Genomic DNA, 26,756 nt, shown 5'->3' on the forward strand with positions numbered 1-26,756 from the left:
GTATTGTGAGGATGTTGTTTCCTTTGCGATGTCTATCTGACGTCATTTTCAAAGAGTTGTAATGATACCCAAGACCTGTATTCTTGCTTTGTTTTCATTTTGCAAACCCTGATACCTGACTTGTATTGTATCGTATGATGTCTTCCCTTGTATGTTTTGTGTACCAGTTTAATAAAAAGAGATTTTGCAAAAGAAAGGGAAATCTAAGTAGTAAATGCACAGCCGCATTGTTATTAGATTACAGGAAAGTGGTTTTGAAGTGGAATTAGGTTTTAGTCAAGTCTTTACTGGCGATAATCCAGCCACTAATATGATCAATGTAGTAACATGATGTATATTAAAAAGAGAACACTATATGAATTGCTCTTTAAAATGCCCCTATCGTGAGACAGTGGACTGTTTAAATAAGGGCATTGCTTTATTCTGATGTACACAGGTTCCTTAACTGGCACAAAATATACGGCTTCATACTGAGGAACTCTTAGGGTATGTTCAGACGGCAGCGTCCAATACGCCTGAAATTACGGAGCTGTTTTCAGGCGAAAACGGTTCCTGAATTTCAGACGTAATTGCTCGTACTCGCGTTTTTCGCGGCGTCCATTACGGACGTAATTGGAGCGGTTTTTCAATGGAGTAAATGAAAAATGGCTCCAATTACGTCTCAAGAAGTGACATGCACTTCTGTGATGCGGGCGTCTTTTTACGCGCCGTCTTTTGATAGCGGCGCGTAAAAAAAAAAGCCTGTGTGCACAGAACATCGTAACCCCATTGATTTCAATGGGCAGATGTTTGGAACCGTATTTTCGGACGTAATTTGAGGCGTAAAACGCACAAATTACATCCGTAAATAGGGCGTGTGAACATACCCTCAGGGCTTGTCCAGGCGTAACGGAATTGCTGCGTATTTTCCGTCCGGAATTGCGGTCGGAAAATACGCAGCAGAATACAGTAGCAGCAAAGTGGGTGTGATTTAACTAATCTCATCCACACGCTGCGTAAAATTTCGGAGCAGAAATTCACCTGCGGTGCATATTTTTGGTACCGCAGCATGTCAATTCCTGCTGCAGAAAGTGGACAGAGTTGAATCCGCACCATTTTCTGCAGTAAAAAAAGCAGGAAATGGTGTGGATTTTCCGCAGCGGAATGTCTGCTAGTTTTTAATGGAAATACTGCAATTCTGCAATTGCTGCAATTCTGTTACGTGTGGAAAAGCCCTTAATGTGATTTTAAGGCAGCACTGTGAGTAGGTGAAGATCATCTGGTTGGAAGTCCATTTTCCCCTCATAAATTTGTATTGGAAAATAGCAGTTCTGACCAGGACGTCTTTGAATTTGTCACTTTGCAGGAAATAAAATAACTTCTTTGGGCTGTGTATTTTTAATTCCCCTTAACCCCTTAGTGACCACCAATACACATTTCACGGCGGTCACTAAGGGGCCTTAAGACGACAGCCTAGCCTATCACGGCGGCCCAGTCTAAGTCCTGCAGGGGTGTCCCGTGCAGGCTGGAGTCGGGGCTCGGTTGTCTGATGACAGCCGGGCTCATGCTCCAACGGCCGCGATCGAAGTTTACTTCGATCGCGGCCATTTAACGCGTTAAATGCTGCGTTCAATAGTGACCGCGGCATTTAACTTGTTTACAGAGGGAGGGAGCTCCCTCTCTCACCCATTGGCGGCCCGCAAATGCAATTGCGCGCCTCTGATGGGGTGCCTGATAAAAGCCCTAAGGTCTGCCCTGGGCATATGCCTATTAGGACGAATCGGAGGCACGTCCTAATACATTGCCTATCAGATTTACACTTACAGGCAATAATACTAATATTAGTATACTAAGTATACCAAAGCATTATAGCAGCGATCTAAAGATTGCATAGTAAAGTCCCCTAGGGGGACTAAAAAAAATAAGTAAGTAATGTGAATTAAAAAAATATATATATCTCTTCCCATAAAAATTGGTTTTATTTTGTAAAAGTGTAAAAAAACAAATAAAAGTACACATTTATGGTATTGCCGCTACCATAATGACTCAAAAAATAAAGTTAATATGTAATTTAAACCACAAGGTGAACACCGTAAAAAAACAATGGCGAAATTGCTCTCTTTTTCCATTTCCCCCCAAAAAAGTCATAATAAAAGTTAGTCAATAAGTCCCATGTACCCAAAAACTGTACCAATCAAAACTACGTCTCGTCCTGCAAAAAACAAGTCCTCATATCACTACATTGATGGGGAAAAAAAATTGCGGCTCTTGGAAGCGACGATGCAAAAATAAATCATTAGTTCAAAAGAATTTTTATTGTGCAAAAGTCATAAAACATAAAGAAAAACCTCTACATATGTGGTATCGCCGTAATCGTACCGACCCATAGAATAAAGGTAACGTGTTATTTACGATGCACAGTGAACGGCGTCAATTTAAAACGCATAGAACCATGGTGGAATTTCAGGGGTTTTTTTTCTATTTAGTTAATAAAAGTTAATAAATTATATGTACCCCAAAATGGTGCCATTAAAAAGTACAACTAATCCCACAAAAAACAAGTCCTCGTACAGCTATGTAGACGGAAAACTATAAAGTTATAGCTCTTAGAAAGCGATTTATAGAAAAATGAAAAAAAATAGCTTGGTCATTAATGCCTAAAATAGGCTGGTCACTAAGGGGTTAAAGCTCTATTTATAAATGGATGTTAATTACATTAATATAAATATATTTTGTGTGGTAATACTGTTTAACCCCTTTAGGACTGAGCCTGTTTTGGCATTGTGGAGGCAGCCGATTTTTTTTCCAAATCTGACTTTTCACTTTATGTGGTAATAACTTGGGAATGCTATCCAAGCGATTCTGAGATTGTTTTCTCATGACATATTGTACTTTATGTTAGTGGAAAAATGTGATCAATAAATTCAGTATTTGTTTGTGAAAAACATCAAACTTTAGAGAAAATTAGCATTTTTCTAAATTTAAATGTATCTGCTTGTAAAACCGATAGCAATACCACACAAAATAGTTACTAATTAGCATTTCCCATATGTCTACTTTATGTTGGCATCGTTTTTTGAACATCCTTTTATTTTTCAAGGACGTTACAAGGCTTAGAACTTTTAGCAGCAACTTCTCACATTTTCAAGAAAATTTCCAAAACCTATTTTTATAGGTTGTAAAGTGGCTTTGAGGGCCTTATATATTAGACACCCCCACAAGTCACCCAATTTTAAAAACTGCACCCCTCGAAGTGTTCAAAACGGCATTTTTAATGTTTCTTAACCCTTAAGGTGTTTCACAGGAATTAAAGCAAAGTAGAGGTGAAATTTACAAATTTCCTTTTTTTTGTCCGAAAATCCATTTTTACTGTAAGGTTTTGTTCACACAGCCTATTTTCGGACGTTTTTCGGGCCGTAAATGCCTGAAAAATCGGAATCGGAATGCCTCCAAACATTTGCCCATTGATTTCAATGGGAAAAACGGCGTTCTGTTCCGATGGCCCTTTTTTTTTTTTACGTGACCGTTTTGAAAAAGTGCAGGTCACTTCTTGGGACGTTTTTGGAGCCATTTTTCATAGACTCTATTAAAACAGCTCCAAAAACGGCCGTAAAAATCGCGAGTGGCATAAAAAAAGTCTGAAAATCAGGAGCTGTTTTCCCTTGAAAACCACTCCCTATTTTGAAACATTTTTGAGTTTGTGTGTGAACATACCCGAACACAGAAGGTTTTTAGCCGAAAAATGAAAATTAATATTTATTGCCCAGATTCTGTAGTTTTTAGAAATATCCCACATGTGGTCCTAGTGTGCTAATGGACTGAAACACTGGCCTCAGAAGCAAAGGAGCACCTAGAGGATTTTGGGGCCTCCTTTTTATTAGAATATATTTTAGGCACCATGTCAGGTTTGAAGAGGTCTTGTGGGGCCAAAACAGTGGAAACACCCCCAAAAATAACTTATTTGGCAAAGTACACCCCTCAAGGAATTTATAGAGTGGTATAAGGAGTATTTTAACCCCACAGGTTTTTTGCTGAATTTAGTGGAAAATGATTTTTTTTTCCCAATAAAACTTAGAAATTATCAGTTTTGACAAAGCATAAAGAAGAAAAAGCACCCCAAGATTTGTAAAGCAATTTCTCCTAATTACGGCAATACCCCATATGTGGTAATAAACGTCTGTTTTGGCACACGGCAGGGCACAGAAGGGAAGGAGCGCTATTTGGCTTATGAAGCTCAATTTTGCTGAACTGGTTTTCGGGTGTCGTGTCGCATTTGCAAACCCCTGAGGGACCAAAACAGTGGACACCCCCCAGAAGTGACCCCATTTGGGATACTACAGCCCTATAATAATTTATCTAGCGGTATAGTGAGCATTTTGATCCCACAGGTTTTTTCCTGAATGGAGTGTAATTAGGCCGTGAATGTGGGATAAATTGCATTATATTTTTATAGTTCAGGCCGTTACGGACGCGGCGATACCTATTATGCATAGTTTTATTTATTTTTTGATAATAAAGGACTTTATAAGGGAAAAAGGGAGATTTATTTATTTTTAATTTTGAACTTTTACTTTTTTATTTTTGTAATTTTTTTATTTTTTAGTTCCACTAGGGACTTGAAGATCCAGCTGTTGGATCGTTGTTCTAATACCCTGCAATACTTATGTATTGCAGGGTATTATACCTGTCCGTTTCACACTGACAGGGGGCATATTAGGTCCTGCCCCTGGCAGGACCTAATCGGCTGCCGTAAATGGCAGATTGGAGGCCTTTGCTAGGCCTCCGGTTGCCATAGCAACAATCACGCCGCATGGTGCCGATGTTGTAATAACTTAAATGCGGCAGTCGCTATTGACCGCCGCATTTAAGGGGTTAATCGGCGGGGATTACCGCTGTGATCCGTCCCAATGTTTTCCCACAGTACTAAGGCTGCTAGTAGCAGCCTGTACTGGGAGATTCTGGGCTGCGGGGAATGCCTGTGTTCTCTGTTAGGAACACACGTAGATTAACGGGCTGCAGGCACAAAGACCATTGCTGCAGCCCGTTAATCTACGTGGGGTGGTCGGGAAGGGGTTAAGCGGAAAGTCTTGTTTAGAAAGCCCATTTTCAAATAACTATTAGAGATCATATATTAGGGTCCCACATTCAGGATTCTCACTTATTATCCAGGGCAAAGAGCGGCTACAGAGTGCGTATTTTACATTGGAGGGCCCAACAATTACATGTATTACATAGACAGCCCACTAATTTCAATTGATCTTTACAACTGTGTAATGCTTCATTTTCCTTGTGGTGGCACTATAGAGAAATTGAACAAGTTGTGCCAGGTTCCCCATAAATTACAGCTGATCGCTGTAGGTCCAATTTGGGACATTCTGTGATCAGCTTATTGTCTGGGGACCCCACTCTTTAACCCCTTAGCGACCACCAAATACGCCTTTTTCACACCGGTCACTAATGGGGCCTTATTCCGACGCATTAACCTTTTTTACGGCGCATTGCATTAAGCCTGGTACGGGTACTCGGCTGTCAGAGTAGGAGCCCGGCTATTATCAGCATTATTTCCGTTTAACCCCTTAGATGCATCTTAGCAACTGCGGCATCTATATACTTTATAGAGGGAGGAGGCTCCCTCTGTCACCCATTGGTGGCCCATGAATGCGATCCCAGGCTGCTGATGGGTTGCCATGGCAGCCAGAGGCCTATTAAAAGCCTCCAAACCTGCCATAGCTATATGCCTATGCCTAGCCTCCTATGCCAGAGGCATGGCTTAATAAATTGACTGGCAGTTTTATACTGAGAGGCAATAATGCTTTGGTATACTAAGTATGCATAGTGAAGTCCCCTAGTGGGATTAAAAAAATTATTGTCAAAAATAATTCAAAAACTGCACAGTAATAAAACCATTTTTTCCATATAAAGTGGTTTTATTTTGTCAACGTGTAAAATAAAAAAAAATCAACGACATCCCCCCTTTCCCCATAAAATTTAATAAACATTAATCCAATAGGTCCCATGTACCCAAAAATGGCACCAATAAAAACGACATCTCATCCTGCAAAGATACAAGCCCACATATGATCACATCGACGGAAAAACAAAAAAGTTATGGCTCTTGGAATGGGACGATACAAAAATAAATAATTTTCTTTTAAAAGTGTTTTTATTGTGCAAAAGTAGCAAAACCTAAAAAAACAACTATACATACTTGTCATGGCCGTAATCGTAATGACCCATAGAATGAAACCAACATGTTATTAACTTTTCACATGCAGTATAAATAAGTTAATCAATAGACTATATGTACTTCAAAATTGTTCTATTAAAAAATACAACTCATCCCACAAAAAACAAGCCCTCGTCCAGCTATGTCGACGGAAAAATATATGGCTCTCTGAATGGGACGATGAAAAAATAGCTTGGTCATGAAGGTCATTAAAGGGTTAATGTACATATGGTTTTCATGCTAATTTTAATTAATATAAACCATCACAGCTTAGTTTGTATTAAATGCATTTATTTCCCATAGCAATAGAAAAAAAATATTTAACACCAAAGGGATGGGCATTTTATAGTTAGATTCCATACATTCCACATTTACAGTGTAAAACAAATTATTTCCATAGCATGTTATGTAAACCGAATGTTTAACATTGTGTACATACAATAAATGATCATCTTTTCAATGCAGATCAGCAGGCACTATGTTTTCTTCTAAAAAATGTAATGGCTTTCTATGAAACTGTAAGAGATGACATGTAAGGGCCTTTTCACATCCGCGTCGGGGTGCCATTCACGGGTTCCGTCAGACCTTTCCATCAGGGGAGAACCCATCAACGGAAAGGCAAACGGGGGGATAGGTATCTAATGATAGAAAAAAACCTGGAGTGCTTCTTTAAGTGATTTTATTTCAAGTATGGAATAGCATTTTCAGTGACTATTACCTCATTTAGTTATTCCTTTTTGTCTGAATATTTACCCGACTTTCATGCACCATACACATACTTCGTCTTTTAAAAAAAAACGTATCCCCCCACCTACACATAGACGGGATATCCTGCGTGTATACCCACTCTGACACAGATCTGCAGCGCCTGTCTCAGACGCTGTGGACTTGGCCAATGAGAGAGAGGTTGGTGTAACGTCACAGCCAATAATGGGCTGCCACATCACTCAACCAGGGGCGGAGTTCACTCCGTTACCCTAACAACGCGTCTCCAGACTGCGAATAAACACAATCGCTGTCTGCAGACCCAATGTATCTCCACTTGATGAGATAGAGCGAGATGCTCGATTATGGTGGGGATTGAGGCGGCGGCTCGCGGCCTCGACTGATATGTGGACGGTTTATCTACATTCGGTGGGGCTTCGGTCTGGCTGCAGGTCATCGCCACGCAGTAAGCACACGCCCCCAAACGTCACAGGGAGGTGTGTGGAGAGGGAGGGTTTGGGGACAGACCGGATATAAATAGGACAAGGAATCTCTCAGCACAGTGACGTCAGACGCTAGGAACGGGCGTTGTTTCCAATTTCACAGATGGGAAGCTTGATTTCTTGCCACTGCAAGCATGCTTTTATTGGAAAGCATCTTTCATAAAAAATAGACAGCTACACAAATCTTCAAACAGCCTCCAATGAACTTGGACGAAGTTGCTCTGTTGACCTATCTCCCCTGAGGAATAATTTGGTCAGGAGGAAACGCGTTGGGAGAATATTTACTTATCTACTATTTAAAAGAGGTTCACCACCATCTTGGCATTGGACATAATTGATGGAGGACTACTGACATCAGGAAAGGGGTAGGAGGGCAACAGCCCAAAGAATCTTCATATTACCCCCATATGTATTTCATGCAAACTAAAGAAAATAAACAAATGTGGTGAAACCTCGAGAAAAGAGTAACAATAAAAAATACAGATTTAGAAACCTTATAAAGGTGGACTTAAAAAAACATGACAAAAATGCATATTATAAAGAATATATGAAAAGTTGCATGCAGTATTGGCACATGAAATCCTCGTGCACATATGTCACTTTATTACAAATGTTTGTTTTTTTTAAAACTAGTAAAAGTTATATTTTATATACACTCCGTATCTATTTTTTTCTTGTCTGAATTTTTAGTTGGATCATGTGACCTCACTTTGACCTGATAAAATCTACAGCAGTTAATGTAATTAGGAGTCAGCCTCTTCACTTCCTGATTTATGGCCTGTACCAAACATATTCTCCACAGAGGGGGATACAGAAACTTATGTTACCAACTACTGATGAGCAGACACATAACGGTCACACAGTTATAATGAAGGAGGTCGCAGCTCAGCCTCCTAACTTATAACTGTATGATAGTTACGTGTCTGCTCATCAGTAGTTGGTAACATAAGTTTCTGTATCCCCCTCTTTGAAGAACCTGTTTGGTACAGTCCATAAATCAGGAAGTGAAGAGGCTGACTCCTAATTACATTAACTGCTGTCGATTTTATCAGGTCAGAGTGAGGTCACATGATCCAACTAAAAATTCAGATAGAAAGGAATAACTAAATAAGGCAATACCCGCTGAGTACATATATTGGGGGCATAGGTATCTAATGATAGACAAAAAAACCTGGAGTGCTTCTTTAAGTGATTTTATTTCAAGTATGGAATAGCATTTTCATCATAGTTGTTCTACCCTGTTGATCACTGTACAGAAACGATATTATTCTACCATCACATTGGCCCACAGAATGCTAATCTAAATGGATGTGATGTAAGAAGTTCATGTGTCCGTTCTGCTTCTGCTTGTAGAGATTATCACACGTCGGCATATTTACACAGGTTCTCATACTCCAGAGAACAGTCAGGTCATTGTAACACTGTCGGCCTTCATACAGCACTTTCAGTTGTAACAAATTTGGGTTTCTGGAAGATTTATTATGTAACGCCTCATTCACACGATAGGGTTCGAGTGTCGGCCGATAAAATCTGCCGTTTTTCCCAGCCGGTTTGCATCCGTTTTGCATCCATTCCGGGCCGTGTTGCCGTTTTTAACGGCCGATTTTGACCCGTTTTGCATCCGTTTTTTTTCCCTGTCCGTTTTAAAATCGGATGAATTTCATTTAAATTTGTTGCCACACACAGTCCTTTGTAGATAATGCCACCCAGCCCCCTGCAGGTAATGCCACCCAGCCCCCTGCAGGTAATGCCACCCAGCCCCCTGCAGGTAATGCCACCCAGCCCCCTGCAGGTAATGCCACCCAGCCCCCTGCAGGTAATGCCACCCAGCCCCCTGCAAGTAATGCCACCCAGCCCCCTGTAGGTGATGCCACCCAACCCCCTGTAGGTGATGCCACCCAGCCCCCTGCAGGTGATGCCACCCAGCCCCCTGCAGGTGATGCCACCCAGCCCCCTGCAGGTAATGCCACCCAGCCCCCTGCAGGTAATGCCACCCAGCCCCCTGCAGGTAATGCCACCCAGCTCCCTGCAGGTGATGCCACCCAGCCCCCTGTAGGTGATGCCACCCAGCCCCCTGTAGGTGATGCCACCCAGCCCCCTGCAGGTGATGCCACCCAGCCCCCTGCAGGTGATGCCACCCAGCCCCCTGCAGGTGATGCCACCCAGCCCCCTGCAGGCGATGCCACCCAGCCCCCTGCAGGCGATGCCACCCAGCCCCCCCCCCCACATTCCAGGAGAAGTCACTGACTTCAATGTCCATATATGGACAGTGTAGTTACTGACTTCTCCTGGAGAGGAATTCCCTGCCACAGGTCGGGAATGCCGCTTCAGAAGTGAGTGACGTCACTGTGTCCATATATGGACATTGTAGTCACTCACTTCTCCTGTAGCGGAATCTCCGGCCATAGAGACGGGTATTCCGCTGCAGAAGTGAGTGAGATCGCGGTGTCCATATATGGACAGTGTAGTCACTCACTTCTCCTGTAGCGGAATCCCCAATCTCCGGCCGGGGATTGGGGATTCCGACTCCTACGGGGAGCAAAAAAAGACCCTCCTCCTCACATGCACTCTGCACTGTGAGGAGGAGGAGGAGAGAGAGAGCGCACGAGCGACGGAATACATGGCCGTCACTCGGGACACATTCCGGTGATGGCCGTGTATTACCCGGCCCCATAGACTTCTATGGGAGCCGGCCGCCGGGTAAACGGCCGAAAATAGGGCATGTCCCATTTTTTGACGGCCAGGTTTCCCGGGCCATCAAAAAATCGGTCGCGTGAATAGCCCCATTAGGGGTCTATTGTTCCTAATGCAGCCGGGTGATGGCCGATTTATGTACGGCCGTCACCCGGCCGGGAAACCCTGTCGTGTGAATAAGGGCTAAGGCCTTATTCACATGACGGGGTCCGAGTGTCGGCCGTTTTGGACAGTTTTTCCCGGCCGTTTTGCATCCGTTCCGGGCCGTATTACCGTTTTTAACGGCCGATTTTGACCCGTTTTGCATTAGTTTTTTCCCTGTCAATTTTAAAATCGGATGAATTTAATTCGTACATTTTTTGCCACACACAGCCCCCCTGTAGGTAGTGCCACACAGCCCCCCTGTAGGTAGTGCCACACAGCCCCCCTGTAGGTAGTGCCACACAGCCCCCCTGTAGGTAGTGCCACAGAGCCCCCCTGTAGGTAGTGCCACACAGCCCACCTGTAATGCGCCACAGCCCCCTGTAGATAATGCCACACAGCCCCCCATAGGTAATGCCACACAGCCCCCTGTAGGTAGTTCTACACAGCACCCCACCCCCACATAGATGGCACCCCCCCCCCTTTACCTGTCTGTAGATAGCGCCACCGTTCCAGGAGAAGTGCCTGACGTCACTGTGTCCATATATATGGACACAGTGAAGTCAGGCACTTCTCCTGGAGCGGAGACACCGGCCACAGGGTCGGCGATTCCGCTTCAGTAGTGCCTGACGTCACTGTGTACATATATGGATACAGTGACGTCAAGCACTTTTGCAGCGGAAACCCCGAACCCGGCCACAGCGTTGCCAAAGCTGTGGCCGGGGATTCCGCTCCTACAGGGAGCAAACAAATACCCACCTCCTCCTCCTCACATGCACTTCGCACTGTGAGGATGAGGAGAAGCAGAGAGAGCGAGCGACGGAAGACACGGCCATCACTCGGGACACGTTCCAGAGATGACCATGTATTACCTGGCCCCATAGACTTCTATGGGAGCCTGGAGAACAGCCGAAAATAGAGCATGTCCCATTTTTTGACGGGCGGGTTTGCTGGGCCGTCAAAAAATCGGTCGTGTGAATAGCTCCATTAGGGGTCTTTTTTTCATACTGCGGCCGTGCGACTGACTTTTTATGAACGACCATCGCACGGCCGGGAAATCCTGTCGTGTGAATAAGGTCTAAAGGATCAGAGAAAACTTTGTCTATTGATCAATAAATATCCAAAATATATTACATTCTCTTTTAGCGCACCTATCCCAGGGGTCTTACCAGTCTGTTCTCGACACTACAAAATAGGATGAATAGCGTTTTTAATCTTGGTAAACATATGTTCTTGCCAGCTGTAATCATGCACTGATCAGATCCTCTGTAGTATTACAAGGTATAACATCCAGCTTTCTGTGTTTACCAGATGTAAGAATTTATAGGAAAAGCATTTTCTCAGAAGTGGTCAGTGTAGGACTGTCTCACAACAGGAGGCCTTCTGGAGGGCCAGGTGCTGGGGTTTATCACTTTTTTTTTAGTGTTATTTCTCAATCAACCTATCGTTCCTTGTTTATGCAATGATAATAGGAAAGTTTTCTATGCAAATACACGGTAAATCAATGGTTATGACTGTGGCTTTGCTGCACTAGTGTCCTGCGTTTGAATCCAACCAAGGGCACCAGGGTACCATGATCAGACACAGAGAGGGATATTGTCTCTGTATTCACTAATGAATTGTAAGGTTAAAGGGGCGACTTTCTTTAGACAAAGTTGAGATGATAAAGGGAGTCCGCCAATCAGCACTTCTCTTTATTCCGAGTGCAGAGGGCTACTGGCGTCTGATGAAATCCATTTATATTCATTGATTTCAGAGGTACTTCTCATGATTTTGGCTGAACTTGGGACCCTCAAGCAGTAGGATCTTGACCCATATGCACACAATCAGATTATCTGTAGTTCACCATCAATGTGAAAATGTGTTGGCCAAATCAGAAAACCCTATTAGTATAACGGAGAGTGGGCACAAGTCTATAATGTCACTTAAAAAAATATATATATATATAATATTTTAATCCGGGATCAAACCAAGCCTTTTGGACTATCAGATGAAAGAAATCTAGATGCATAAGGAAATATTTATACAATGCAGAGCTTGGTACTGTATTGTTTTGTCTGTATTTGACGGTTGTGTCAGTATTGCTTTGTATACTTTTCATTGTTTTTTTCCCCGTATTGCAAATGGGTCAGCTGTGATACAGACTTTAAAATACAGATCCATATTTTCTGGCTGAATTCACGGCTATGGGAAAAATACCACTGTAATACTGCCTAAAGTAGGGCTGGGCGATTTAGCAAAAAAATAATATTTTTTCAACACTTTGGGCGATTTTTCGATTTTGAATCTCGATTTTTCTTATTACTTCAGTTTATTGAACAGGAATACCAAGAGAAAATTTAATAAATTATTTTCTTTATATAAATAACTTTTTAACATATATATATTGCTATAATTGTACGTAACTTCACAACTTTTAACCTCTGCAACAGTCCAATGTTTAGCCTAAATCATAAATTGTCACTATTGTTTTACAAAACTTCTGACCTGTCACAGCGCTCTGCCTCTTTCCAGTGATTGTGGGGGTCTGGGCACCGCAACCGCCAAAACTTCAGACGTCACGATGACCTATCTAAAAAAAAAAAATATTGTAGAACGAGAGTGACATAAAAAAAAATCACTTGGAAATAAATTCATGTGGGGCTGTAATGTCAGCTTAAAGGAACACTAAATCTACTAATGAATAACATAAGTAAAGCGAAGAAAAACTTCCCACAGTGTTAGGCTCCATCCATGCACACGACCATAAGAAAATCCATAATTGCAGACAGCAATACGGCCCACAATTACGGCTCCGCCCGGTTCTATTAGCTGTGGACACCTTTCCGTATCGCTACGGAAGGGTGTCTGTGCCGTACAACCGTGCCGGGAATTATGGAGCATGTCCTACTTTTCGATTTCGATTACTTTGTATGGGAGCACGGCACGAAAATGCGGCCCACGGTTACGGGCACGGTTGTGTTCATGAGGCCTTCGTATCAGGAACACGTAGAAAATCCTGCAGACAAGCACTCGTATAAATCCTGCAAAGAACACGAGTTGGGCCACATACACACGACCGTAAAAATTCTCCGTAATAGTCATCCGCAACTTATCCGCATATACAGAACGGTATCCGCAAATACTGCCCGTAATGCATCCGTATATACGGATCCGCAAAATAACAAACCATAAATGATGTGCAACATCTGCAAACCTGGTGTCGCCTAGCAACGCTTTCGTAATTACAGACGGCTACGGTACACATCGCCCTTAGACTTCTATGTGGAGTCCGTGCCGTATTTACGGACAAGAATAGGACATGTTCTATATTTTATGGATCATTTCTACGGAACGGACACCCATCCGTAAAATTACGGAAAGTTGTCTGTAGCCTATAGAAATGAATGGGTCCGTAATTACGGATGAAAAATACGGTCGTGTGCATGGGGCCTTACGTTGTAGTCACACAAAAGCTTTAGAATGTAATCCTATGGGAAAAATATTCCGCAATGCAAGAAAGTTAGAAATCCTGAGCTGCAAAATATTTTTCCCATAGGATTACATTATAAAGTTTTCCGCAGCATATTTTTACTCTTTGGAAATACGAAACAAATACTCCACATGTGACTGCACCCCTAATTTCCTGCTGATTCAGTCCCACTTTTGACTGGCACGCATCTGAGTATGTGGCTTTAAGGCAGCGAGACTAAAGGCCCTATTACAACCGGCCAATTTTGGCTGGTGCAACAAGCGCCGATCAACGAGACAGCTTGTTGATCGGCGCTCGTTTGCTCCTGTCACTAGGAGCCATATATGAGGCGAGCGGTAGTTACTGCGATCGCTCTTCCCCATACATTATTATCATGTCGGCAGTGCATGTCCCTGTTTACACAGGGAGATGTGCTGCCGACAACTATTATATTTCAGTTTTTTTAAACAATTTCGTTCATCTGCTGATTGCTGCCCCGTTTACACAGGGCAATTATCAGCAACGAGTGTCCCGTGAACGCTTGTCTGTCTTATAATTGCCCAGTGTAAAGGGGCCTTTAGTGTTCCCAGGCTGGCACTGCAGACAGAGCAGTAGGCTCCTTCTGTAGCCAGTTGTCTTACAGCCAGACACTGGTTTGTAAGAAGAAGGAGGAGGGGAAAATGTCTGACATCCTGAGACACATATAGAAAAATTCTTTATACATTTTTCACCGTTTTGATGGCAATATAAGACCGTATATAGGATCAAGGCTGAGGAGGATATTATACAAGAAGTAATTTTTTATTTTTTTTTGTATTTTCTATATTTAGTGTTCCTTTAACATAAATAACTTATAAGCTTACAATAATGTGTTGTTTTTATTTTAGAGGCAAATGCTCATACATCAGCAATGAAATGTTTTTTAATTTCTATCCGCTCATCCTCGATGTGACTATCAAATGCACATTTCCAGCATAACCATTAAAATTTCCATTCGATATCAAAAAATAAAAACACATGCGGTATTGAGTATTAATATTGCACATTTTTCCCATGCCCCTGTACTGAACTGCATGTGATCCATTCTGTTCTAGATTCAAATAAACAGATATAAGACTCCAGCGTGTTACATAAAAAGATCTTTCCTCATTAACCCTTTGCTGCCGCAGCCACTTTTCGTTTTTTCCCTCCAAGCCTTCTAAAAGCCATACCTTTTTTCTGTTGACATAGCCATATGAGGGCTTTTTTTGTAGGACGAGTTGTAGTTTTTAATGGCAACAGTACTGGGAAACTTAAAAAAAATATTTTGAGGTGGAATTGGAAAAAGCAGCAATTCCTCCATTGTTTTTCATGTTAACTTTATTCTTCTGGTCAATTCGAATACGGCGATACCAAATTTCTATCATTTTTTTTTTTACGTTTTACTACTTTTACAAAATAAAAACTATTTGAAAAAAGAAAAACAACTGTTCTGTATCGCCATATTCTGAGACCCATAACTTTTTATTTTTCCGTCGATGGAGGGGTGTGAGGGCTTCAACTTTTTGATCACTTTTATTCCATTTTTATGGGAGGTAAGATTCTTTTTTGTTTATTCGCAGTGCTCATTCTGCTGGTTAAATGAACTTATATTGTTATAGTTCAGACTTTTACGGACGTGGCGATACCAATTATGTTTATTTTTTATATTACTTTAACCAGTTGCGGACCGCCCATAGACTATAGACGTCCGGGCAGTCCGCAATTAACCCCCTAACGTCCTGCAGAGTTGGCAGGTTTGCCGCTCCATTTAGCTACGTGATACAGCTGTCTAGCGACAGGTCTCTGGTCATGTGATCGTTGTGACAACCTGTCAGAACAATCACATTGCTCTTAACAGCGGCGCTTACATGCCGACTGTGAGGAGCTCTGTGATACAGCTGTTTAGAGACAGCTGATATAACAGAGCTTTCACCCGGAGACCACTCAGTGTGATCGCCGGTCATGTCAGCAATGTGACAGCCTGTCACAGCGATCACAGTGCTCCTTCCAGCAGCGCTTGCACGCCGACAGTAAGAAGCTCCATGATACGGCTGTCTAGAGACAGCTGTATCATGGAGCTTCATCCAGGGACCACTCAGTATGGTCTCTCGTCAAGTGACACATATTTCATTTATATATATATATTCTATAAAGATTTTTTCAATAAATACATTTGTCTGTCTATATGCTACACGGCGAGTTTGGCCGTTTGCGACACCAGTCATCCGGCCCAAATCGCTATGTCCCGTACATTGCAAGTAATAAAAGTCCATGTGGTTGTGTCGTGACGCGCAAGTTGCTGCAACATGACCGTTGCAAGAAATCCAAACTGTCGTGTTGCAGTTACTTACAGGTCGCAACGCTACCACATTGACTTTCATTACTTGCGGATTAGGTTATAGAACATAGCAATTTTTGGCCGGGTGACCTGTGCTGTGGCCAAAGTCACCGTGTAGCCCCAGACTTAGGCCGGATTCACACGAGCGTGTGCGTTTTGTGCACGCAAAAAACGCTGTGTTTTGCGTGCGCAAAAGACACTTAACCGCTCCGTGTGTCAGCCCCGTATGATGCCGCCATCATTATGTCACTCCGTTTGGATGTTGGTAAACAGAAAGCACGTGGTGCTTTTCTGTTTACATTCATAGTTTTACTGCTGTTGCGCGAATCACGCGCGTCCCACGGAAGTGCTTCCGTGTGGTGCGCGTGATTTTCACGCACCCATTGACTTCAATGGGTGCGTGATGCGCGAAATACGCACAAAGAACGGACATGTCGTGAGTTTTACGCAACGGACTTACGCTGCGCAAAAATCACTGACAGTCTACACTGCCCCATAGACTAATATAGGTCCGTGCGAGGCGCGTGGAAATCACGCGCATTGACTGACGTATATCACGTTCGTCTAAATAAGCCCTAAGGGTGATGTTACATGTGGCAGATTCACTGCAGATTTTACCTGCAGATTTGTGCAGGTAAAGTCTGCAGCGGATTACAGTACAAGGCAAGTAGATGAGATTTTACGCATTTTATCCACATGCTCAGATATTTTACACGGCAGATTTTCAAATCTTTGATATGTTGTTAAATAACTTGGGGGCGGGGGTCTAATTTTCCATAAGAGAGTAATTTTAGGGGGTTTTCCTGTCCATAAAAATGTATGGCCTATCCTCAGGATAAGAACAACAGACAGAGAGGCAGCACTTCCAAAATGAATAGCCGCTTTATTCACCAGTGCAACGTTTCAGTCCAGCAGGACCTTTCTCAAGCATGTGAAACACACCAAATGACAAGTATATAAAGACACAGAGTCTTTAACAATAAAATAGTAATCCGTGTAAATGTGTCAAATAAAGCAGTGTAATATACAGCAACAGTATTAAAAACACACATAATGACCGCAATAGGTGATCGTACATATAAATTTGAAACATTATAGGACTAGTACAAAGAAATAAATCATCCAATATACATTTATAAGATAAGTGTATTAATTAATAACTCACCCAAGTGTGTGCGTAATAAAACCAATTGCAGTTTAATGTCTGCATACACAGCATGGACTATCTCCTTGTGGGCCACTGCTCCACTAGAGCACCACTGCGCATGTCACAATGTATCCAGGAAAACGAGTCACATCGCTAGATCATTACTCTAAACTGCGCATGCGTGAACCGCAACATCCCGCGAGAGGACGCCGTACAGTGCATGGCCAATCACGAGCATGCGCATTAAGCCAAAATACACAAATCACCATTATAGGTATTTTTACTTCTTTTGTGAAGCTTTACTGTGGCACCATTACACACAGTGTTCACATACATGGAGGATGACATGGACAGGATCATGCAGGGCATCTCAGGGGACGTTTCCTTTCTCCGTATACCATCAGCTGTCCATGTCAAAAGGAGATTGAATCCAAGGGAGCCATCACTGTGTATTTACATCTAGTCTCTTTGGGTGAATACTTTAAAGTGGACCATATCCCTCGGGGTATGAGTTCATATTTGACACCTAACCTCTTCGCAACCAATATGGAGTTTTGTCATCGGTTTTGCGAGATATCCAATAAGTATGCTCGCGACATCATGTTGCTTAAAGAGACTCTGTCACCACATTATAAGTGGCCTATATTGTACATAATGTGATCGGCGCTGTAATGAAGATTACAGCAGTGTTTTTTATTTAGAAAAACGATCATTTTTGACTTATGACCTATATTCGCTTCATGCTAATGAGTTTCTTAATGAACAACTGGGCGTGTTTCACTTTTTGGCCAAGTGGGCGTTGTACAGAGGACTGTATGACGCTGACCAATCAGTGACCAATCAGCGTCATACACTTCTCCCCATTCATTTACACAGTACTACCGATATAGCTATATCTCTATGTGCAGCCACATAAACACGCTATAACGTTACTGCAGTGTCCTGACAATGAATATACATTACCTCCAGCCAGGATGTGATGTGTATTCAGAATACAGACACTTCGCTAATACAATCCCGACACTGCAGCACAGCAAGCGTAAGCTTGCGAGATTACTCTGTAAACTGTCATTTCAAACAAGATTACGCTTGCTGTGCTGTAGTGTCGGGAAGGTGAATGCCGTATCCAAGTTTTAGATGAGTCACTTACATCCTTATTGCCAGCTGAGGATCTACAGAAATACAAGGAGGGGGCGAGTCATTTGGCAAGTTTAGGTCTAACCTAGAGAATACCAAGCGACAAAAGTGGGTACGTGATGTCGAAGATTATATTGATATAATTGCCAAAAAATCCCAAAATTGTGAAGGGTGTCATGCATGGCAAAGGGACCCAGCAGGGTAAAAGACATCCTCAGACCTCAGAGGGAGACACCGTGGAGATCTCAGATGCTTTTTTAGGAATGATAGTGGATGTACAAGGAGAGGAGGCCGGAAACACAGGAGGAGATTCAAATCCAAGGCCAGAAAGAACCAGACGTCAATTGCAATCTGCACGCATCAAGAAACTGAGAGTTAATTAGAGCAACTTGCGGTAAATATCTCCTCACGTCCTTCATCTGATACCCAGTTTACTTTGTAAAACAAGGGGCTATCATTTTTCCCCCGCAGCCAAAATAGACTGGTTTCAATTAGAACTAAACCTCCATGCTTTTTTTTCACAGGATTAAACTTAAAGATTTTTTGTGACCATACTGTATCTCATGATAGGGTATCTACTTGTGAATTTAAATTGGGGTGGCAAACTCATGTTATTGAACCAGTCATTGAGGCTTTTGTGTCTATAGTCAAACTAAAGGTACACGATTTGAGGAAGGAGTTGGAAGATTCATCGTTATTACATCCCAACCTGACTAGTGAGGAGGTGACAGCCCTTAAGGCCCTCTCTGGTGACGTGTCCCTGACGATGAAGGTGGGGCCATGGTCGTCATGGACACGTCTCTATATTTAGGGGAAATTAGAGGTCAAATTGAAGACACCAATGTCTATGAAAAAGTCTTTGGTGACCCCAAATTTAAGATCCAACGTAAGATTAATTTTATCTTGCAACAGGCACTTACAGTGGGGATCATTGATAAAGATCTATTTTAATTTCTAGTGGTGTTACATTTGGTTACTCCGGTTATTTTCTGCCTCTCCAATATCCACCAGTGTTTGAATAAACTTCCAGTGCGGCCCATTGTGTCGCGGAAGGGTTCCATCTTTAATCCCATATCAGTGTTTCTTGATTGGGTGCTCAGGGATTATGCCATATCTGCGTCCTCGTACATTCTGGATACCACCGATTTTATTCTAAATTTAGCACTGATATCTTTGACCAGTAAGATCATTTTGGTCTCGTTTGACGTATGCAGCTTGTACACCTCCATCGACCACTCAAGGGGCCTTTGTGTTGTTAATGAGGCCCTCTGTATATCGGAATATTCAGTTGAAGGTATACAGTTCTTGATGAAACTACTTGAAGTGGTACTTACGGAGATTTACTTTTTGTTTGCCGATTCTTTTTACGTGCAGAAGAGAGGGACCGCCAAGGGCTCTAATGTGGCTCCCACATATGCCAATATCTTCATGGCGGCCCTCGAGGATAGTCATATCTATGTATCCCACCACTTCAGACGTGTGTAGGTGGTGGAGATACATAGATGATGTATTTGTGATTTGGACTGGCACCATGACCCAATTTGAGTTTTATGGGTTTCTCAATCCCATCGATGATGATATCAAGTTCACAATGGATTCACCAGAAACAAGTTTACAGTTTTTGGATACCCGAGTATATAGGTTGGGTGACAAATTGGTCACTGATCTCTACAGTAAGGCCACTGATCGCAACAGCTTATTTTGGTATGATAGCCAACACGCTCGATGGATGATAGTCTCTGCCCTTTAGTCAGATGTTGAGGGTTAAAAGAGTTGTAGCAGATCCGCAACATTTAACACAAGGACTGGACGAAATGAGCAAAAAGTTTGCCCAGCGTCGTTATCCGCAATCCCTCCTACGGAAACAAAAGAGAAGGTTGAGACTATGACTAGGGATGGGCTGTTGACTACGAGTAGACGGGAATCATCTAATAGACTGGTATTTGTTTCCACCTATTCTGACATTAGTGGCAGGGACTCTAATATTATTCGCAGGGAGTGACATATTTTAAGTAATTTAGCCAGCACCGTACCTGAATTTGGCTGTCCTCCTAGGATGGCGTTTAGACATCCGAGAAATTTGAAGGATCATCTTGTGCATGCAGATGTAGGATCCTTAAAAATGACTCGTAAGAGGACATTAGCCCCCATGAAATTGGGTGGTTTTCCATGTCTGAATTGTGAGAACTGTGGCAATTTAGTGAAAGGTAACACATTTGTACACCCAGTAGATGGTAGGGTTTTTCACATTTAAATTTTTTTGACTTGTTCTTCATCCCATGTCATCTACATGCTACAGTGCCCTTGCAAATTAATATATGTGGGGGAAGCCACTCAGGAATGTCGTGCCAGAATAAAGAAGCATAAGTCTACGAATCGAACAAAAAAATTAGACTTCCCTGTTTCAGCACATTTTGTCTCAGCGGGTTATGTGGTCGGTGATCTAAAATTTTGGATCATTGACCATATACCAGCACATCCTAGGGGTGTAGACAGGGTATCTAAGCTTAAACGCTGAGAACTTACGTTTTTACCCCAAAAATTTTGTTCAACTAATTTTAAAAACATCTTTACATTTTTGACCTTCCTGCACCCTCTTTGCTGCATTTTTCGCTGCATTTTTTGGCCGCGGCCATTGAGCACCGCGGGTAAAAAACGCAGCGAAAACCACTTAGACGTTTCATGTCAATGGAAGGTCAGACGTCTGAAGAAAGTGCATGATGCTTTTTTCTTGCTCACGGGAAAAAAACGCATTTGCCTCCCATTGTAATCAATGGGAGGGGTTTTCTGACTCTTTTGGCATGGTTTCCACGTTAAAAACCATGCCAAAAACTCTGTGTGAACTAGGCCTTAAACCGTGCCGCAAAACTTCCGAAAATACCTCCCATTGATTTCAATGGGAGGCGGAGGCGTTTTTTCCCGCAAGTGGAAAAACCGGTTCGCGGGAAAAAGGGACATGCCCTATCTTCGGGCGTTTACGCCTCTGACCTCCCATTGACATTAATGGGAGGCAGAGAAAGCGTATTTCGCTGCATTTTTATGCCCGCGGCACTCAATGGCCCCGGGCAAAAAAACGCAGTGAAAATAGGCGTGCAGGCAGAGGAAAATCTGCCTCAAAATTCCAAACGGAATTTTGAGGCAAATTTTTCCTCCTGCAAAAAACTCTGTGTGAACTCACCCTTAGATGGCTGGTACATCACACTGCAATACTTATGTATTTCAGTGTATTGTGCTTTTAGTGACCTCTAATGAAGCCCTGCAACCGGTAGGGCTTCATAGGAGGACTGATGGCAGACCTGCAAGCCTTCAATAAGCCCTAAGACTGCCATGACAACAATCGGCACCCCGTGATTGCGTCGTGGAAGACCTGTAAGGTGACAGAAACCCTCCCCCCCATATCTAACGGTTTAGATCCCACGGTCACTATTTACTGCAGCATCCAAGTGGTTAAGCGGACAATATACACAGCTGACCCCCTTAGTGCATGAACCAGGCTCAGCCCGTGAGCTCGCTCCATAACTCCCACTCCCTACCGACTAAAATACATTCACGTTAAGGGTTAAGAGGGTGGTCTAATGAAGATAGCCCCTTTTATATTCCCTATTTGGGCATATGGACAACATGGAGGACAGAATGCAGAGCCTCCTAGTAACAGTGGCTCCTGCTCTGGCGGACTCGACTGGTCCATGCATTATATAGATGGCCTTTCATTTTAATGGCGGCCATGTCATTCTACATTTGCCCTGCAGCGGCCACTGCAGACTAAATATCTGGCGAGCATTCGCTTGTTCATCGGCTGATCGTTACCTTGTTTATATAGGGCAATGATCGTATGAACACACGTTTGCCTGATCATTGGCCCCTGTAAAAAGGCCTTTAGTCGTGGATCCTTTATTCTGAAAATTTCTCAGAAGCTTAAAAAAAAAAAAAAAAAAAAAAGGCGCGATTTCACATATGTCAACCACCACATTTACTGAACTACTTGAAAAGACAGATTGATACAGTGCTAACTGCTAGGTGTAAAAGTGAGCGTCTTGAGTGTGTGCTATAAGAGGGTTAATACTAAAACTCCAGTGTTATATAATGATAGCACACTGAGGACCGGGCGGGGGTTACTCAAACAGATCGGCTATGTTTATATTCACTGTTTGAGAAAATTTCACTTACCTCTAATCCCTCTTGATCTCTCCCTCTTCTAGAATGCTTACACAGCGACCGTAATTAATGGAACGTCACTATGTACATCTGCAAGAGAAGCCTACACTCTCATGGAGAAGAACCCTCCCGCTGTGGCATTACTGAAATCTTCAGCGGTGTTCCTGATGTTTCTAGGCAAGGTAATCATAACATTCTATACGCAGCAGATAGAACATTCTGTTACATTGTATATATAAGTGAGTATTTATCATGACTTATTAATGTGAACTATCTTGAGTTTGAGGGTTTGGTGGCTCTTTTAACAGTGATAGACCTAAGGCCCCTCAGTTAACAAAAGCTCATACAATGGTTAACGTCACAATGGGCAGAAGAGCTGACATCACAATATCCATTGTAACAAAAGGTGGTAAATAAACACAATGAATATTCCCTAATAATACAACGACTACAACATTGTGTAATAACGCTGCCACCGGAAATGACTCATCCAATCTTTTAACTTTTCCTTTAGGTTTTTGTTGTGTGTTTCACTGTGTTTGGAGGACTTATGGCTTTCAACTATCATCGTGAATTACATGTGTGGGTCATACCCTTGCTCCTGGTTGCCTTCTTTGCCTATCTGGTCGCACACAGCTTCTTGTCTTTGTTTGAGACTGTTGTACACAGTCTGCTCATGTGTTATGCAATAGACATGGAGACCAACGATGGCTCTTCTGAGAAACCGTATTTCATGGATGAAGATTTCAGGGTGAGTGGCCTGTTCACCATTATGGGATTTTTTTTTATATATTTCGACACCTAAAACTACAACTCCCATTACAGGTTGTAGACTCACTTAATGGCCTTTATATATCACTTCTAGTGTGTGTTTTTGATATAGTAGCTCACTTGGCTTAAAAGCCTGAGGCTGTTCTATTGCTAGGTCCTCCTGACATCATCCGCTTTTGGTGCGCTGTCCTTAATTATCCTTCTCACAGACACCATCCATCTCAATGTGCCCACATATCTACATACACATATCTGCCACAATCTATTCTTGTTAGGATGTAGATATTGATGCAGATGGTGATTTAGATCCATAAATCGGCCTGAACGAGGCCAGAACATGGGCAGATGTTTTCATGAGTACCTAGCAGCAGTGCAGCCTCCGTCTTTTTTTTTTCTTTCTTTTATGTATCTATGGGGCTTTTCTATACTACATTACCCATTTAAAGGCTATGTACACCTTTTGTAAGCAATTTTTGTATATTTTGTAAATGTATATTGTGTGTTTAAGCAACTGTCAATTGTTTTACTTTTTAAGATGCAGCTTCTATGTATCCTGTATACGTAGAAGCTGTATCGTTCTGTTTCAGCCAATTCCGTTAGTCCAGCTGAACTGACTGCTCGGCTGAGAGCAAGTCCTGCATGTAGATCCAGCTAATATTCATCACATCTAAGTTATAAACTTAGATGTGATCAATATTAGGTGGATCCTGTGTCAGATAAACGCAGGACCAGCTTTTAGTCGAGACGTCGGTTCTGCTGAACTGACAAATTCGGCTGAGAGAGATTGATGCAGCTTCTATGTATACATTGTACATAGAAGCTGTAAAAAGTAAAAAAAAAAATGTTTTATAAAAGTGATTTTGAACGTTTCTTAAACATACAAAATACATTTGTTTTAATGAATAAAATGCTTACCAAGGTGTACATAGCCTTTAAGATAGACTTTATCTGTTTGTTCAGGTGGAGGCTGCCATTATTCATTTTATGTTTGGATGTGTGGATCAAAAATATTTCCGAAAGACATTTTAAGGATGAACCCCTGCTGCGAGCACATTCTTAGTGTAACACAGAGGCAGAAATGGATACACCCCAGCTTTAAGTGTTTGGATAAGTCATTGAATGGCCACTGCCAAACCACAGCACCTGTCTAATTACTAGTCCGTGTTATAAGAACATTACAAGGAGCTACTTCTTAGTGTCTGCTACATCTGCACGAAGCGTCTCTATCATTAAATGTTTTATTCCTTTATTGAAGGCCTCAATATACACTGATTTATGCAATACTATTGTAATAGGGTTCCCAGCTATGTTTCTTTCATACTGAGATAATTTCCCCGTATGCAAAGATTCATTAGAGGGGTTGTACGGGATTAGAAAAACAGAGCTGCTTTCTCCTAAAAACAGCACCGCACCTGTCCACAGGTTGTGTGTAGTATTGCAGTTCAGCCCCATTCACTTCAAAGAAGCTGAGCTGCGATACCAGACCGGTGTGGCGCTGTTTTTGGAAATATCAATGTTTTTCTAATTCTGTACGAAGCCATTAAATTCACACATTTCTGCAAGACAAAGTTGCCCTTATGGGCCACAAAATGAAGATGGATTTATACAGTCTTGTCCTGCAGAAATGTATATGTGTAAAGAAACACAGCTGAGAACCCTGTTAAAATTAAATATTAAATCAGTCTCTGTAAACTGTGGCATTCATTTAAAGGCTATTGGTGTAACTTTCAAAATACTTTGTTATTAAAAAGTTTACTTTTTGGGATACAGCTGCTTTGTATGCTGTATACAGAGCAGCTGTGTATAGCGCTGAAACCTGTATCTGTCAGGTCAGCAGGACTGACGGGTTCAGTAACAGCGGGTCCAGCTGCAATCGATCACATCTAAGTTCATAACGCAGGAGCTGCTTTCATTGAACACGTCAGTCCTGCTGACCTGACCGCGAAATACAGCTGCTTGATATACAGGATACAAAGCAGCTGTATCTCAAAAAGTGAAAATAAATTTTAATAAAAAGTATTTTAAAAGTGTCACCAAACATTTTTATATAAGAAAAAAAAACTATTTCAAAAGTGTACATAGCCTTTAAGCCAAGTTTTCCATCACAGGTTCTGTCACAGTTGACGGACAACTTTGACATTTTTTTTTATAATAAAAATGTCTAAAAGGTACATAGCCTTAATAACGTAATAAGAAAGTGACACTGATAGGTGGGGGTTTTCCACCCCTGGCTTAGACATTTCTGGAATAGTCTGTTGATAGGCCACTCTGTGGGAATCCCCCTTTAGTTTCTGTTACATTTGTGTTCTGTAGATTATCCGTCTGTTCAGTATACAGTAATGTAGAGTGTTTTGTATCCTGCAGACCTTAATACATCAAAGCAACTGTGACCCTGAGATGTTAAAAAACAGACCAGTGCAGAACGGGGAGGATGGTACAGAACTACGTCCAATAGCGAGAGCAGACTAAACATGACGCATGGCGGATCATCGAACGCCAAAACAAACGTGGCCGAGTGCACGGAACACTGGATATTGGGAGGCAGTGCCAGGGTCTTCTCTCACTGAACAGGAGTTGAAGGTATTGATGGATCTACATGTTAAAATCCATTTTCATTTGTTTTACGTTACTGTGCTCTTATGGAAAGACGAGAGACTGAAGAACTGTGTCCAGTGTGCATTTCAGCGCTGCTTAGTATGGTACATACATAGAACTGCAGTATAGAGACACAAACTATTATATGAGGTTTAATATATTTTCCGCTACAACCTAGAACTTCACATTTTTTACAAAACGTTTTTTTTTAATCTCCCCTCTGGAGCCACTTAACTTGATATTATGGGATTGATATGTATTCAGTTCTTTCATAAAATATCAGTATGCAAATCCCTGCAATTGTTCTCCGGAGCATCAATAGATTAGAACAGACATGGGCAAACTACGGCCCGCGGGCCACATACGGCCCGTTAGGCTTTTTAATCCGGCCCGCCGAACTTGTCCAAATCATAGTAAAAACCTCCTTTTTTTTTCCCCTTTCCCTGCAATGCCCACGTTTTCCCAATAGATGGCGCACTCAAAACACATTGACCGTTGTTACGCCGAAGGACGGATATATCCGTCCTCAGCAGCTGCTAGTTCGCGCAGGAGGACGGATATATCCGTCCTGTGATGGCGCGGGTACTGCAAGTGTACCCACGCGATCAGCGGCAGGAGCACGGCTGTTATACACAGCCTGGCTCCTGCTGCAACTGCCGGAATCGAAGCGCGCTCCGATTCCGGCAGTTTAACCCATTAAATGCCGCTGTCAATAGTGACAGCGGCATCTAATGTGTTTGACAGAGGGAGGGAGCTCCCTCTGTCACCCGATCGGCGCCCCCGCAAACAAATCGCGGGTCGCCGTCGGGTTTCCATGACAGCCGGGGGTCTAACAAAGACCCCCAGGTCTGTCTTCCGCAACTGCCTGTTTGGCGATGCCGGAGGCATGACCT

The 26,756-nt window shown here is 42.4% G+C and overlaps 1 protein-coding gene across 1 annotated transcript in view; it reads left to right on the forward strand.

The window, feature by feature from the left end:
- The window catches only part of SLC44A3 (solute carrier family 44 member 3), an 86,888-nt gene extending 60,702 nt beyond the window's left edge, over positions 1-26,186 (forward strand). Inside the window, exons 14-16 of the mRNA XM_075833165.1 lie at positions 22,542-22,679; positions 23,012-23,248; positions 25,633-26,186. Coding sequence (XP_075689280.1) covers positions 22,542-22,679; positions 23,012-23,248; positions 25,633-25,737 — 480 coding nt within the window. The 3' untranslated portion in view covers positions 25,738-26,186. The remainder of the gene's footprint in view (positions 1-22,541; positions 22,680-23,011; positions 23,249-25,632) is intronic.
- The last annotated feature ends 570 nt before the right edge of the window (positions 26,187-26,756 follow it).

Source organism: Rhinoderma darwinii, chromosome 7 (assembly GCF_050947455.1).
Source record: "Rhinoderma darwinii isolate aRhiDar2 chromosome 7, aRhiDar2.hap1, whole genome shotgun sequence".
Lineage (NCBI taxonomy): Eukaryota > Metazoa > Chordata > Amphibia > Anura > Rhinodermatidae > Rhinoderma > Rhinoderma darwinii.